The 9816-nt window shown below is 39.0% G+C and overlaps 4 protein-coding genes across 4 annotated transcripts; 3 read left to right on the forward strand and 1 right to left on the reverse strand.

The window, feature by feature from the left end:
• The first annotated feature begins 357 nt into the window (after positions 1–357).
• Positions 358–2764, forward strand: BDF20DRAFT_901227 (uncharacterized protein). Its single transcript, XM_053082792.1, has 11 exons — positions 358–533; positions 591–655; positions 731–841; positions 912–1108; positions 1200–1707; positions 1775–1902; positions 2051–2218; positions 2259–2303; positions 2359–2474; positions 2496–2503; positions 2595–2764. Exons 1-11 carry the CDS (start codon positions 526–528, stop codon positions 2615–2617), a joined length of 1377 nt encoding a protein of 458 aa, XP_052930832.1. The 5' UTR covers positions 358–525; the 3' UTR covers positions 2618–2764.
• Positions 2765–3578: 814 nt separating this feature from the next.
• BDF20DRAFT_901233 (mitochondrial carrier domain-containing protein) lies at positions 3579–5127 on the forward strand. Its single transcript, XM_053082793.1, has 7 exons — positions 3579–3679; positions 3785–3854; positions 3932–3952; positions 4033–4131; positions 4226–4454; positions 4502–4850; positions 4906–5127. The coding sequence occupies exons 1-7, from the start codon at positions 3624–3626 to the stop codon at positions 4994–4996; spliced, it is 915 nt and encodes a 304-aa protein (XP_052930833.1). The 5' UTR covers positions 3579–3623; the 3' UTR covers positions 4997–5127.
• Positions 5128–5490: 363 nt separating this feature from the next.
• BDF20DRAFT_901235 (uncharacterized protein) lies at positions 5491–7698 on the forward strand. Its single transcript, XM_053082794.1, has 2 exons — positions 5491–6190; positions 6255–7698. Exons 1-2 carry the CDS (start codon positions 5637–5639, stop codon positions 7519–7521), a joined length of 1821 nt encoding a protein of 606 aa, XP_052930834.1. The 5' UTR covers positions 5491–5636; the 3' UTR covers positions 7522–7698.
• Positions 7699–8803: 1105 nt separating this feature from the next.
• BDF20DRAFT_789687 (uncharacterized protein) lies at positions 8804–9184 on the reverse strand (the record flags this gene model as incomplete). The annotated part of the gene is made up of 1 exon (XM_053076170.1): positions 8804–9184. A coding segment is annotated over one exon (381 nt), but the record flags the coding sequence as incomplete, so codon positions are not given.
• Positions 9185–9816: the final 632 nt, after the last annotated feature.

Genomic DNA, 9816 nt, shown 5'->3' on the forward strand with positions numbered 1-9816 from the left:
AGTAACAGTTGCTTCTGCCTTGTGTTCCTCAGTGTCTTTCTCTTTTATGATTTTACAAGGAGAGATTGACAGCAGCAGCAGCTCACTGCAAGTATTTGCTACCTATGGATAGCGTGTAAAAGTTTGGGTCCTGTTCCTTTGCTGATGAGTTCGTCTGCTGCCTGTCACCCAAAAATGAGAGGATAGCTTCTTTTTCTTTTTCCTTAAAGCACAAACAGGGATTTGAAAGCCACCATAAAACTCAAAAATCATTATCGCTGTAGCGGCCATGTCCACCATGACAAAAAGCAGACGCTTTATAATAATTTATTTTGGAACATTTTGCTCACTATCGAATGTTGAGTGCCTCGTTCCTGTCGAGGTCCTAATCTGAGTTGTCTGTCTTCAAAACCTTAGGTTTTTGTTGGTTTTTTTGAACCCAAAAAGAAAAAAGTGGAGCTACTGCTTTTTTCTTTCTCCTATTGTATTGTTGTTGGCTTTTTTTTTGTCATTTTGTATTTGTCGCCCTTGCTTACAGAAAACGATATGAGCTGGTATGTAACTATCATTTCTTTTATTAGGTAGTTATCTTATCAACCATTCATCCCTAGGAGAGGGGTCAAAAAATCAATATCAAGACTTCCGCATCAACTGAAAACCAGAAATGGTGGTGAAGGTACAGTAACACGAAGGATCATCGGTCCAACGTCATGCCCATTTTTACGTGCACTGACCCAAAATACTGAACTAGATGTCACCAAAGATTTGGAATTTACTGAGCTGGAACAATGCTACAAGATACTCGTGAAGGCTGCAGAAGAGTTTCGTTTAGAAGTGATAGCGTATCGTGGCAGTTTGTCAAGTAAAGTAGCATTGTCGTCTTGTAGTTTACTCCAATGCAGAAAGTCAATTTTAATCATTGGGTCTAATAGGTATGCTCAGCTATCAGATGGAATGCGCGACAGATATAGCCAAAGTATGCGGATTAAGTCCTACAAATGATGAAGGGCTATCAGAGCAACCCTATCAAGAGCACGATGATGCAAAAATACCTTTCGAGACAAAACAATGTTTGGAAGACTATGCCACAGCTATGGCGTACTGTAAACAAGAAGTGATGGCTGTCCTTGTAAGTTTGTTTTTCTTTTTGCGATGGATGGACGGAAGAATACAATTTATGCGTTTTTTTACTTAACAAGTAAGCCATGATTTTTTTCTAGGATGATATCGACGCGAATGTCATTGGACCGCTAGATAACTTTCATCAAATTGCTAAAGTCATTGACAAAACGATTGTAAAGCGTGAGCACAAGTTAATTGATTACGATCGCCACCGTCTGTCGTATATGAAATATGCTGATATTCAATATCCAACGCCCAGCGAGGAAAAAAATTTGTTGAAATTGCAGACGTTGTACGATAATGCAGCCTATGATTATGACTATTTCAATACCATGTTAAAGAAGGAGCTGGTTGTGTTTATAGACTTGTTGAGAGCTGATTTTATGGGTCCTGTGATGGAAAGATTTTACAACGCGCAATGTAGCGCAGCCGCGGGCATCTATGGTCGTCTCTCAGAGGTCATCCAGCAAAATGAAATTGTTTTTAGCACTTTACACATGCCAATTGAGGAGGGGTATAACCTAAGGTTAGCTGAGAAAAATGCAAGAGAGGAATTGGATAAGCTCGACTTACTCAAAAAGGGTTTAAAACTCTGGCAACAGAAAGGTAACATCCATATTACAGACAACCTACTTTGAAACAGGTCACAGTCTCATGAAGTGAAATGATATAGATCCTAGTTTGTCATCGCGGTACCGCAAGTCACCTTTTGATTCACCAAGTCAAGATGACCAGGAACCTGATAGAGACGACCTCAAAACAGCCGATATTCATCCGTGGCCGCCGTTACTCTCACATCACGTCAAAGTCGCAAAGGAACGATGGACTCAGAGAAACAATGCTATCGGTGCCCGATGGCATTGGTAACATGATCAAATAGGCAGAAATCTCGGAGCAGCTCTGAAGAGGAGCTCCAGCTTGACACCGCGTCCTTCCATACTGCTTTGAGAATAGACTATTATCCAATTCTTCCGAGTCATCGACGCCTTCTTACCATGCCACAGCTTCTTTGCTACCTTCTTCGTATACCAAACAACAATCACAACAGCAAAAGTTAGAAAAACGAACGTTTGCCTCTAACGCATCTTCGCACACCTCTCTTTCTGCTGGTATAAAAGTAATACTTCATCTACACCTGCACACCCTCCAGCACTCAGTTCACAGCGTGCTCGTCATCACCATTTGATGACCAAATTGAAGTGGTAGCGAAGAAAAAGCGTCCACCGCCCACCACCACCTTCCAAAAGCTCAACAAAGAAAACAAAGCAGCAAAAAGGAATTAGTAGAAGCACTCTACGATTTAAAAGGACCCAAGAGGGCGACCTATCATTTAAAGTAGGAGATCTGATTGAAGTATTAGACAAGTCAGAAAAGTGATGACTGGTGGAAGGTAGACTAAATGGTCAGTTGGATGTTTCCTGGTAAGAAAAAAATTTCAACTTAAGGTTGGTATTAGCATCTGTCTTCTTTTTTTTCTAAAACTTTTTCTACAGCAAATTATGTCAGATTGATATAAGCAACTGGCATAAATATAAGATCAACAATGTGAACTGTAAGATAAAGTTTCCTAGCATATAGTCTTTCAATTGCTTACGGTTAAAATTTCTATTTGCTGTATAATATGAACAACTTTAAATAAACATCGCTGAAGTCAGTTTTGGGTGGTCGACTTTCTAAAAGCTGATTTTTGTAATTTATAGCGTCCTTCAAACAGTAGCTCGTTAGTGAAGGCCGTAATTGCTTACTAATGTTGTCATCAAACGATAGTCATAAGTTTATAGGATCACTAATACTGGTCAGGAATATCTTTTTTTATTGCTACTCCTGGTAAATGCCTGCCCTTTGATTATCTATTTTTTTTTTTCAAGCTGAAGGCTAAGACACCAACTATTCCATTACCAGCTTTTTGCATACATAGTAAACTCTTACATCTAGTTAAATGGCTTGTACACTGAGCCGTGTTAGCTTCAAATATTACATATTTTCTTCACCTCTTCAGCTGTTTCTTGAGGTTTTCTCTTTTCATAGAAGGCTCAAACAATACCATCACTGACAGATACTTTACTCCACTATCTCTTAGAAAAGGTGCCCTGAAATGCAATGTTTTCATTCATGTGCCGTTGTGTACATTTATTTTGCTGAGAAACCAGTCTTGTAATTACGCTAAACATTGAATAGTCGGTGAACCGCCTGTCTTTACGGTTCTTTCTCATCGATAGCAGCCAAGGTGCTCACAAAAGTCAGTGATTACCATCCATCTCTGCCAATGGATAGATAACAGCATAGATCTCCGCAAGAGGAGTATTTAATACAGCTACAGATACCTGGTGACTGAATTTACCCCACATTTTCGGAGATACCAAATAAAGCCCAAAAAGAAAAAACTGTATATTTTCCTGATCTAAAAAATAAACTTTTAAATTTTCCTGTATTCACAAAACTTGATTTCTTTTTCCTTTGATAAAACTCATTCCTTTTTTTTTTACCTTTCTATCTCTTTTTATGAACAGCGTATCTAAAGCATGACATCTATTACAACAGCAGAAACAGTAGAGTTAAAGGAATTGATCTTGGGTATGTAGATCTATGTGCTTGGAGGCAATCAATAAGATAGAGTTACTATCATAGTGTTCAGCTTACAGACTTCAGCATCTATTTTCTGACATTTGCAACAACGAAATAGCATGTCCCAAGCTGTCAAAGACTGTATCAGTGGTACTGTGGGAGGTATTGCTCAGGTTCTTGTTGGTCAGGTAACATAGAGATACAGATATACTCAAAGATAGCAGGATAGGATAAAGGATCTCATCTAATTTTTTTTTTTTAAAAGCCATTTGACACGGTGAAAGTAGTAAGTATCACACTTATCTTGCTTTGTTCCATAGCCTAGACCCTTTTCCCTGGATTTTAATTTTAACACTTTCAATATAGCGTCTACAAACTCAATCTGCCACAAATCCTTTATACAATGGCATGTTGGATTGCGTTAAGAAAACGAGAGCCAAGGAAGGTATTGCAGGCTTTTATAAGGTAAGCGGGGAAAAAAACCGTCAAAAAAAAAAAAGCCTGCGTTAAAAGTTACTAAATAGGGTATTTTTTTTTTTTTGTGTTTAATTGCCAATAGGGCACCATGACACCTCTCGTTGGTATCGGTGCCTGTGTTTCTATCCAATTTGTAGTCTTAGAGGCCATGAAGCGTCATTTTGCCAGTGTCAATGAAAAGGGACAACTTCTCAGTAATTCTCAGCTTTACTTAGCAGGTGCAGCTTCTGGTTTTGCCAACTCCTTCGTCTCTGGCCCTGTTGAACACATTCGTACCCGTCTTCAAGTTCAAACTGGCACAGGCTATGCAGGTCCATTGACTGTATCAAGCAAATTTATCGCTCTCATGGTTTAACAGGCATTTATAAAGGTCAAGGTATCACTATGGCTCGTGAATTCCAAGGTTATGGTGCTTATTTCCTGGCTTATGAATATTTGGTTCAGCAAGCAATGCAAAGAGCCAATTTGCAACAAAGATCAGACTTGCCTACTTGGCAAGTATGTGCTTTTGGTGCTGCTGCTGGCTACGCCATGTGGTTTACTATTTATCCTATGGATGTTATCAAATCTAAATTACAAACAGATGGCTTCACACCAGAAACCAAACAATATCGATCCGTGTTGCATTGTGCCAAAAAGACTTTAGCCAAGGAAGGTGTCAGCGGTTTCTCAGAGGTATTGGACCTTGTTTGTTGCGTGCTGCACCAGTGAATGCTGTTACTTTTATGGGGTATGTTTAAATTGTGAATGCTCTACGTTGAGAATACCTGTTAACTGTTTCTTTTTTCCCATTCTTCACTTTGTAGCTTCGAAATGGCTATGCGTGTGTTATCATAGACCAATTATAATATAGATACTGTATACACAAGACTCGCTTATTCACCTCAAGTCTCATACCTTCTATTCCTTCATCGTACTTACCTGACTATGTAAATTAAACTTATTTAATAAAACAAAATCGTTCGTTATTTATTTCTTAACCCTCATAAAAAAAAAAGGGAGCATACACATTTGCCCGACACAGATGACTCTTTACTACATGCTTATCTAGTACTTATGGTTGAAGAAAAGCAGTGACTCGTTAGTTTAAGCCAACTGTCCATAAGCTTTGAGTGCATGTTCTGCTTTAACATACACAGAACGAGACATCATATATATATAGTCATTGTCGGATGCACATCTTGGTGTTCAAAAGCTTATCCAAAATGAAAATAATTCATTTAAAGCATAACCCAGTTGATCTATACAAATGAAAAATGAAGCTCTAATTCTATTTTAAAGCACATCCTTAACACTTCATCAAAGTATATAGTATCATAACCAAGCTTTATATGGGTATCAGTAATATTTATTTTGAAAAAAACTGAAGACAGCTTTTGAAATTCGTGACCATTGTTCTAAGCTATTCGTTAATGTTTCTGCTAACAAGAATTTTCTTTTTTCCCGCTTCAAAAAACAAAAAATTACACTTTTTTAATTCAATTATTATAGACATGGCATCCGATCAGGAAATGCTAGCTAGAATTGCTCAGTTGAGCACTGCTATAGAACAAAGAAAAGCATTACTCAACCATTCTCAACAACCACAACATTATAACCCCAGTATACCCCGTGGTGGCCGCTCGAGAGGCAGAGGTCTCGGATATCGTGGCCGAGGTGGCATGCATTTGTCTCTTGTCAACGATAATCGATGGTCTAATCCGAATAGCCCACTTCGTTCCAACACCCCACCTACTAATTTATTCTTAGCAAACTCGCCGAGTTCGATACCCCAACATGCATCTTCGCTTGCTTTGTCATCTGCAACAGGTTCCACAAGTCATAATACCTCTTCCCCGTCGGGTTCATTGTTGACAACGAGTGCTAGCTCACCAGCCCTCAATAAGATACCAACTTCTGCCATTCCGGTAGTAGCGAAGAATTCCAGTACTGATATAAAAAACGAATATGTTATTAGCGGAAGAAAATTATTTCGAAAAGACTTGATGAACAGATCACCCATAGTGAAGCCATCAAAACTGTATCAACATAATCGTCCAACAGAAAGGTGGGTGCTTAAGAAATATTGGCTTTCGAGAGTGAATGATTCATGCATTTTTATTTTCCACTAGTGTTATCAGAAGCTCATCACCAGCAGCAGCAGCAGCAGCAGCCCAAAAACCGCTTAGACGAGGATTGAATGGCGGCCCTAACAAAGTATTTATTCGTCAGCCCGAGGGTTATGTTCGTCAAGGTCGTTCCGGCCGGTCACTCGTACTGAATGCTCATAAAAGTGCCTTACGAAGACGAAAACCGCGTTATTGTGGGTTCTACACTCGATTCGGTCGATGTCCGAACGCAGCTCGGTGTCCATTTGTCCATGATCCTAAACGAAAAGCCATTTGTCCTCGTTTTTTAGCAAATCGGTGTAAGAAACCTGCCCATCTCTGTAAATTGTCCCATTATCCCAATCCCCATATCATGCCCCACTGTGTTTATCTTCAAAAGGGATCTTGTACAAATGAAGGTTGCGCCTTTATTCATGTCAAGGTCAACTCAAAAGCGCCTGTATGCCGAGCCTTTGCTATGGAGGGTTATTGTCCGAAAGGACTCCACTGTAACGAAAAGCATGTGCATGTCTGCCCCGAATTTGCCGAAACAGGCAGATGCTCCAATGCGAACTGTCGATTACCTCATGTTGCAAAACTTGATCGTAACGATAGTGCCAGCAATGTTGCGGGTGTCGTCCGTTTGGGCACATGGGTAAGTGCAGATTATTTTTATGCTCAAAAAAAGGCGCAGCGTGAAAAGAAAGAAGCCCGAATTGAAAAAAAGGAAGAGAAAAAAGCGGCCATGAAAGAAGCAATAGCGGCTAGGTTTACTTGGACCAATCCTCTTTTGGAAGAAAAACGAAAAGCCGAGCAGAGAGAAAAGGAAGAAGCAGAAGGGTTTGTACGCTTATTGGATGATAGTGATGACGACGATGGATGGAGTCAGTATGAGCGAATCGATAGTGGCGATGAAGATTTGAGATTCAACGACGATGAACAAGACACAGAAATAGACGATCTAGAAGACGGAGAACTGGACATCGATATGGAGGAAAACGAGGAAATCGTAACAAATGAAGATGCTGAAACTTCCGCTTCTGCAAAAAATATAGATAGTAGCGAGGTTGAAGTTAGACATAATAATTTTGTACAATCAAGAGGTGGAGATAGTTTAGAAGAGGGGGAGTTATTAGAATATGAAGGAGATAAGATCATGGTAGGTTCTATAGAACCTATGAATGATATATATGGGCAAAATCCTGCAGTTGTGCCCGCAGGGAATGCTAATGTTAATCAACAAGCAAGCGACGATGAATTCTTTGACGCACTAAATGAATTCGATGGGTGAGAAGGTGAGATAATTGTTCTACAATTGATATTTTGGCAGGAAAAAATGTGAATATTGAGAAAATGATCATGTATAAAATGTAGTTTTTTTTTCGCCATTACTGTTACATCATAGAATGATTTGTTGAATATCAGTTATAACGAATAAAATTGAATCCTATGTGAAATTTGTCTGTGGTTATATTTCGCTTGCTAAATTAATCTTTTTCAATGCGTGCATTGTTTTTTTCGTATAAAAATAGTCAGTGTGGCTTCATAGTTAGTGTGAATCATTTGACGCCTTAATTAGAGTAGCAAATAGTATATGCAAATCATACAAAAAGCTTTACAAGGCTAGAACTAGACAAAATTTTTTTTTTGTTTTTTTTTTTGTCATTGTTAAACTAGTCAATACCACAGAGGGATATGACTTAAATGGCATTATTACTGTACAAACAACAGTTAATTTTGATTTAAAGTAGTCGCTTCCCGCAGCAACTGCGTGGCAGACAAACGTTAAGACGTGATATGGTGGACTTCACATTGCTCGTGTGAAAGGGAAACTCGTTGATTATAGCCTGATATTATGATGCCAAAAATAGTCCAATGGATGCTAAAGCACACAGTGAGCAGCTTTTGGAGCGATGATCAAGGGATTGTCTGCAGTCGGTAAAGTTTACCTGCACCTTTTAGGGCATTGTTACGTGATTGGCAAATAAGAATGAACCGGCTTTAGATTTAGGAATACCAAAGTTGCCGGAGCAGAGGATGAAGAAGTGGTACAAGCTATCTAGCCACGCTTTATTTTCAGTGTATAATAATAATAATAATAATAAAAAAATAATAATATTTCCCCTTTTTCCCCAGATCTTTCAAGCTAGCTATAAATTCAATTTTTTTTTTTTTTTTTTTTTTTTCTGGGAGGGAATTTGATAATCATATAAATTTAGTTAAGAGAACAATCTCTTATACCAGGGTTGGGTTTGTACCACTTCTTCATCCTCTGCTCCGGCAACTTTGGTATTGTATGTTGTGCCTAACACAATCCTTGTTGCCTTCGCTTCGGACTCCGAAGTGGTATTGTTTTCAGCATCAAAAATTGAATTTTGAATCTTGGTGCTTTCATGGTCTTGACCAACTGGTTTGTAATAGTATCGTTCAAAGGTATTGGAGTCTTGAGACCAATTGGCATGCTGTTTGACTTTAGAGATGGGGACACCCTTCTGAACTGCTTTGGTACTACTGGCGGCTCTAATGGAATGAGCAGTATATTCCTTGGAGATACCCGCCTTGATCATATGAGTCTTCACCCATGTTGCAGCTGTCTTTGGTTGGATGCTTGTAGGTGGTGTTTCTTCAGGATTGTTTAGATATGTCAACAGGAGTGAATGATCTTCAGGTAAGGTGGAACGATAAATCAGGGTTTCTTTGAGAAAATGTTCAAGGCAGTGAACTACACAAAGTTCGAGTTGTTCAGTCGGCAATAGACCCAATTGAGTTGTCTTTTGTTGTGCTTCCTTGGGCTTTCTTATGTGTAACACTGCACCTAAAAGTGACTGAGTTGCAGGTTTGTATCGCAAAATAGTATCTCGGTATTGTAATCGACCAATATCACTGCGAGGACGCCACATGGTATGTAAGCAGAGTAATAAAACCAGTTTTTGTTGTAAATCATATAATGAAAGAGTTTCAGAGGGTGATAAATGTGCCTGAATATACAGTGACTCACAAAAATGGCTCAATGTTTTGGGAATTTTGCATAATTTGTACTTCTTCTGCTCATACTGACAGTAATCTCTGTACCAATCTAGTAAAACGCTTACATATATGAAAAGAGCATCTTCCTAGCTTTCTAATAACACAATTTACACTAATTTGTGCATGACTTTTATATATGGTGGTAGACCGATAAAGCTGAGATATACCAAATTTCATTGAGTTTTTTTTCCTTTTATTTGCTGTAAAAGAGAAACTGTGTAAACTAGTACTTCGTCCAGCCCCCTTTAGCCTTAATAACGGCTTCGATTCTCTTTGGCATGCTTTCTATATGCCTCATGCATAATTCGGGGGTGACTTTGTTATACCAAACATCGGCTACACGTTCCCAAAGCTCCCCAAGGTTCTTCGGTGCACTATCGTATGAAGCAAGCTTGCATTTCAAGTAGAACCATAAATTCTCGATTGGATTCAGGTCCGGGGAGTAGGAAGGCCAGTCAAGAACATTTACCTTATTTTTACGGAACCATTCTTTAGTCACTTTGGCCGTATGCTTGGGATCATTATCCTGCTGAAGGATGATGTCCTTCTTCTGTAGGCC

This window comes from Mycotypha africana (genome assembly GCF_025528875.1).
Source record: "Mycotypha africana strain NRRL 2978 chromosome Unknown BDF20scaffold_17, whole genome shotgun sequence".
Taxonomy (NCBI): Eukaryota; Fungi; Mucoromycota; class Mucoromycetes; order Mucorales; family Mycotyphaceae; genus Mycotypha; species Mycotypha africana.

What these genes read in the sequence shown, in the direction of transcription:
- BDF20DRAFT_901227 (XM_053082792.1), top strand. An exon ending in GTATCGTGGCAGTTTGTCAA is followed by an intron (nt 842 to 911) that starts GTAAAGTAGCAT and finishes TGGGTCTAATAG; the next exon opens with GTATGCTCAGCTATCAGATG. An exon ending in TTGATGACCAAATTGAAGTG is followed by an intron (nt 2,304 to 2,358) that starts GTAGCGAAGAAA and finishes AGCTCAACAAAG; the next exon opens with AAAACAAAGCAGCAAAAAGG.
- BDF20DRAFT_901233 (XM_053082793.1), top strand. Translation starts at nt 3,624, where the DNA reads ATGACATCTATTACAACAGCAGAAACAGTAGAGTTAAAGGAATTGATC. An exon ending in AAGGAATTGATCTTGGGTAT is followed by an intron (nt 3,680 to 3,784) that starts GTAGATCTATGT and finishes ACAACGAAATAG; the next exon opens with CATGTCCCAAGCTGTCAAAG. An exon ending in AACTGGCACAGGCTATGCAG is followed by an intron (nt 4,455 to 4,501) that starts GTCCATTGACTG and finishes ATGGTTTAACAG; the next exon opens with GCATTTATAAAGGTCAAGGT.
- BDF20DRAFT_901235 (XM_053082794.1), top strand. Translation starts at nt 5,637, where the DNA reads ATGGCATCCGATCAGGAAATGCTAGCTAGAATTGCTCAGTTGAGCACT. An exon ending in CATAATCGTCCAACAGAAAG is followed by an intron (nt 6,191 to 6,254) that starts GTGGGTGCTTAA and finishes ATTTTCCACTAG; the next exon opens with TGTTATCAGAAGCTCATCAC.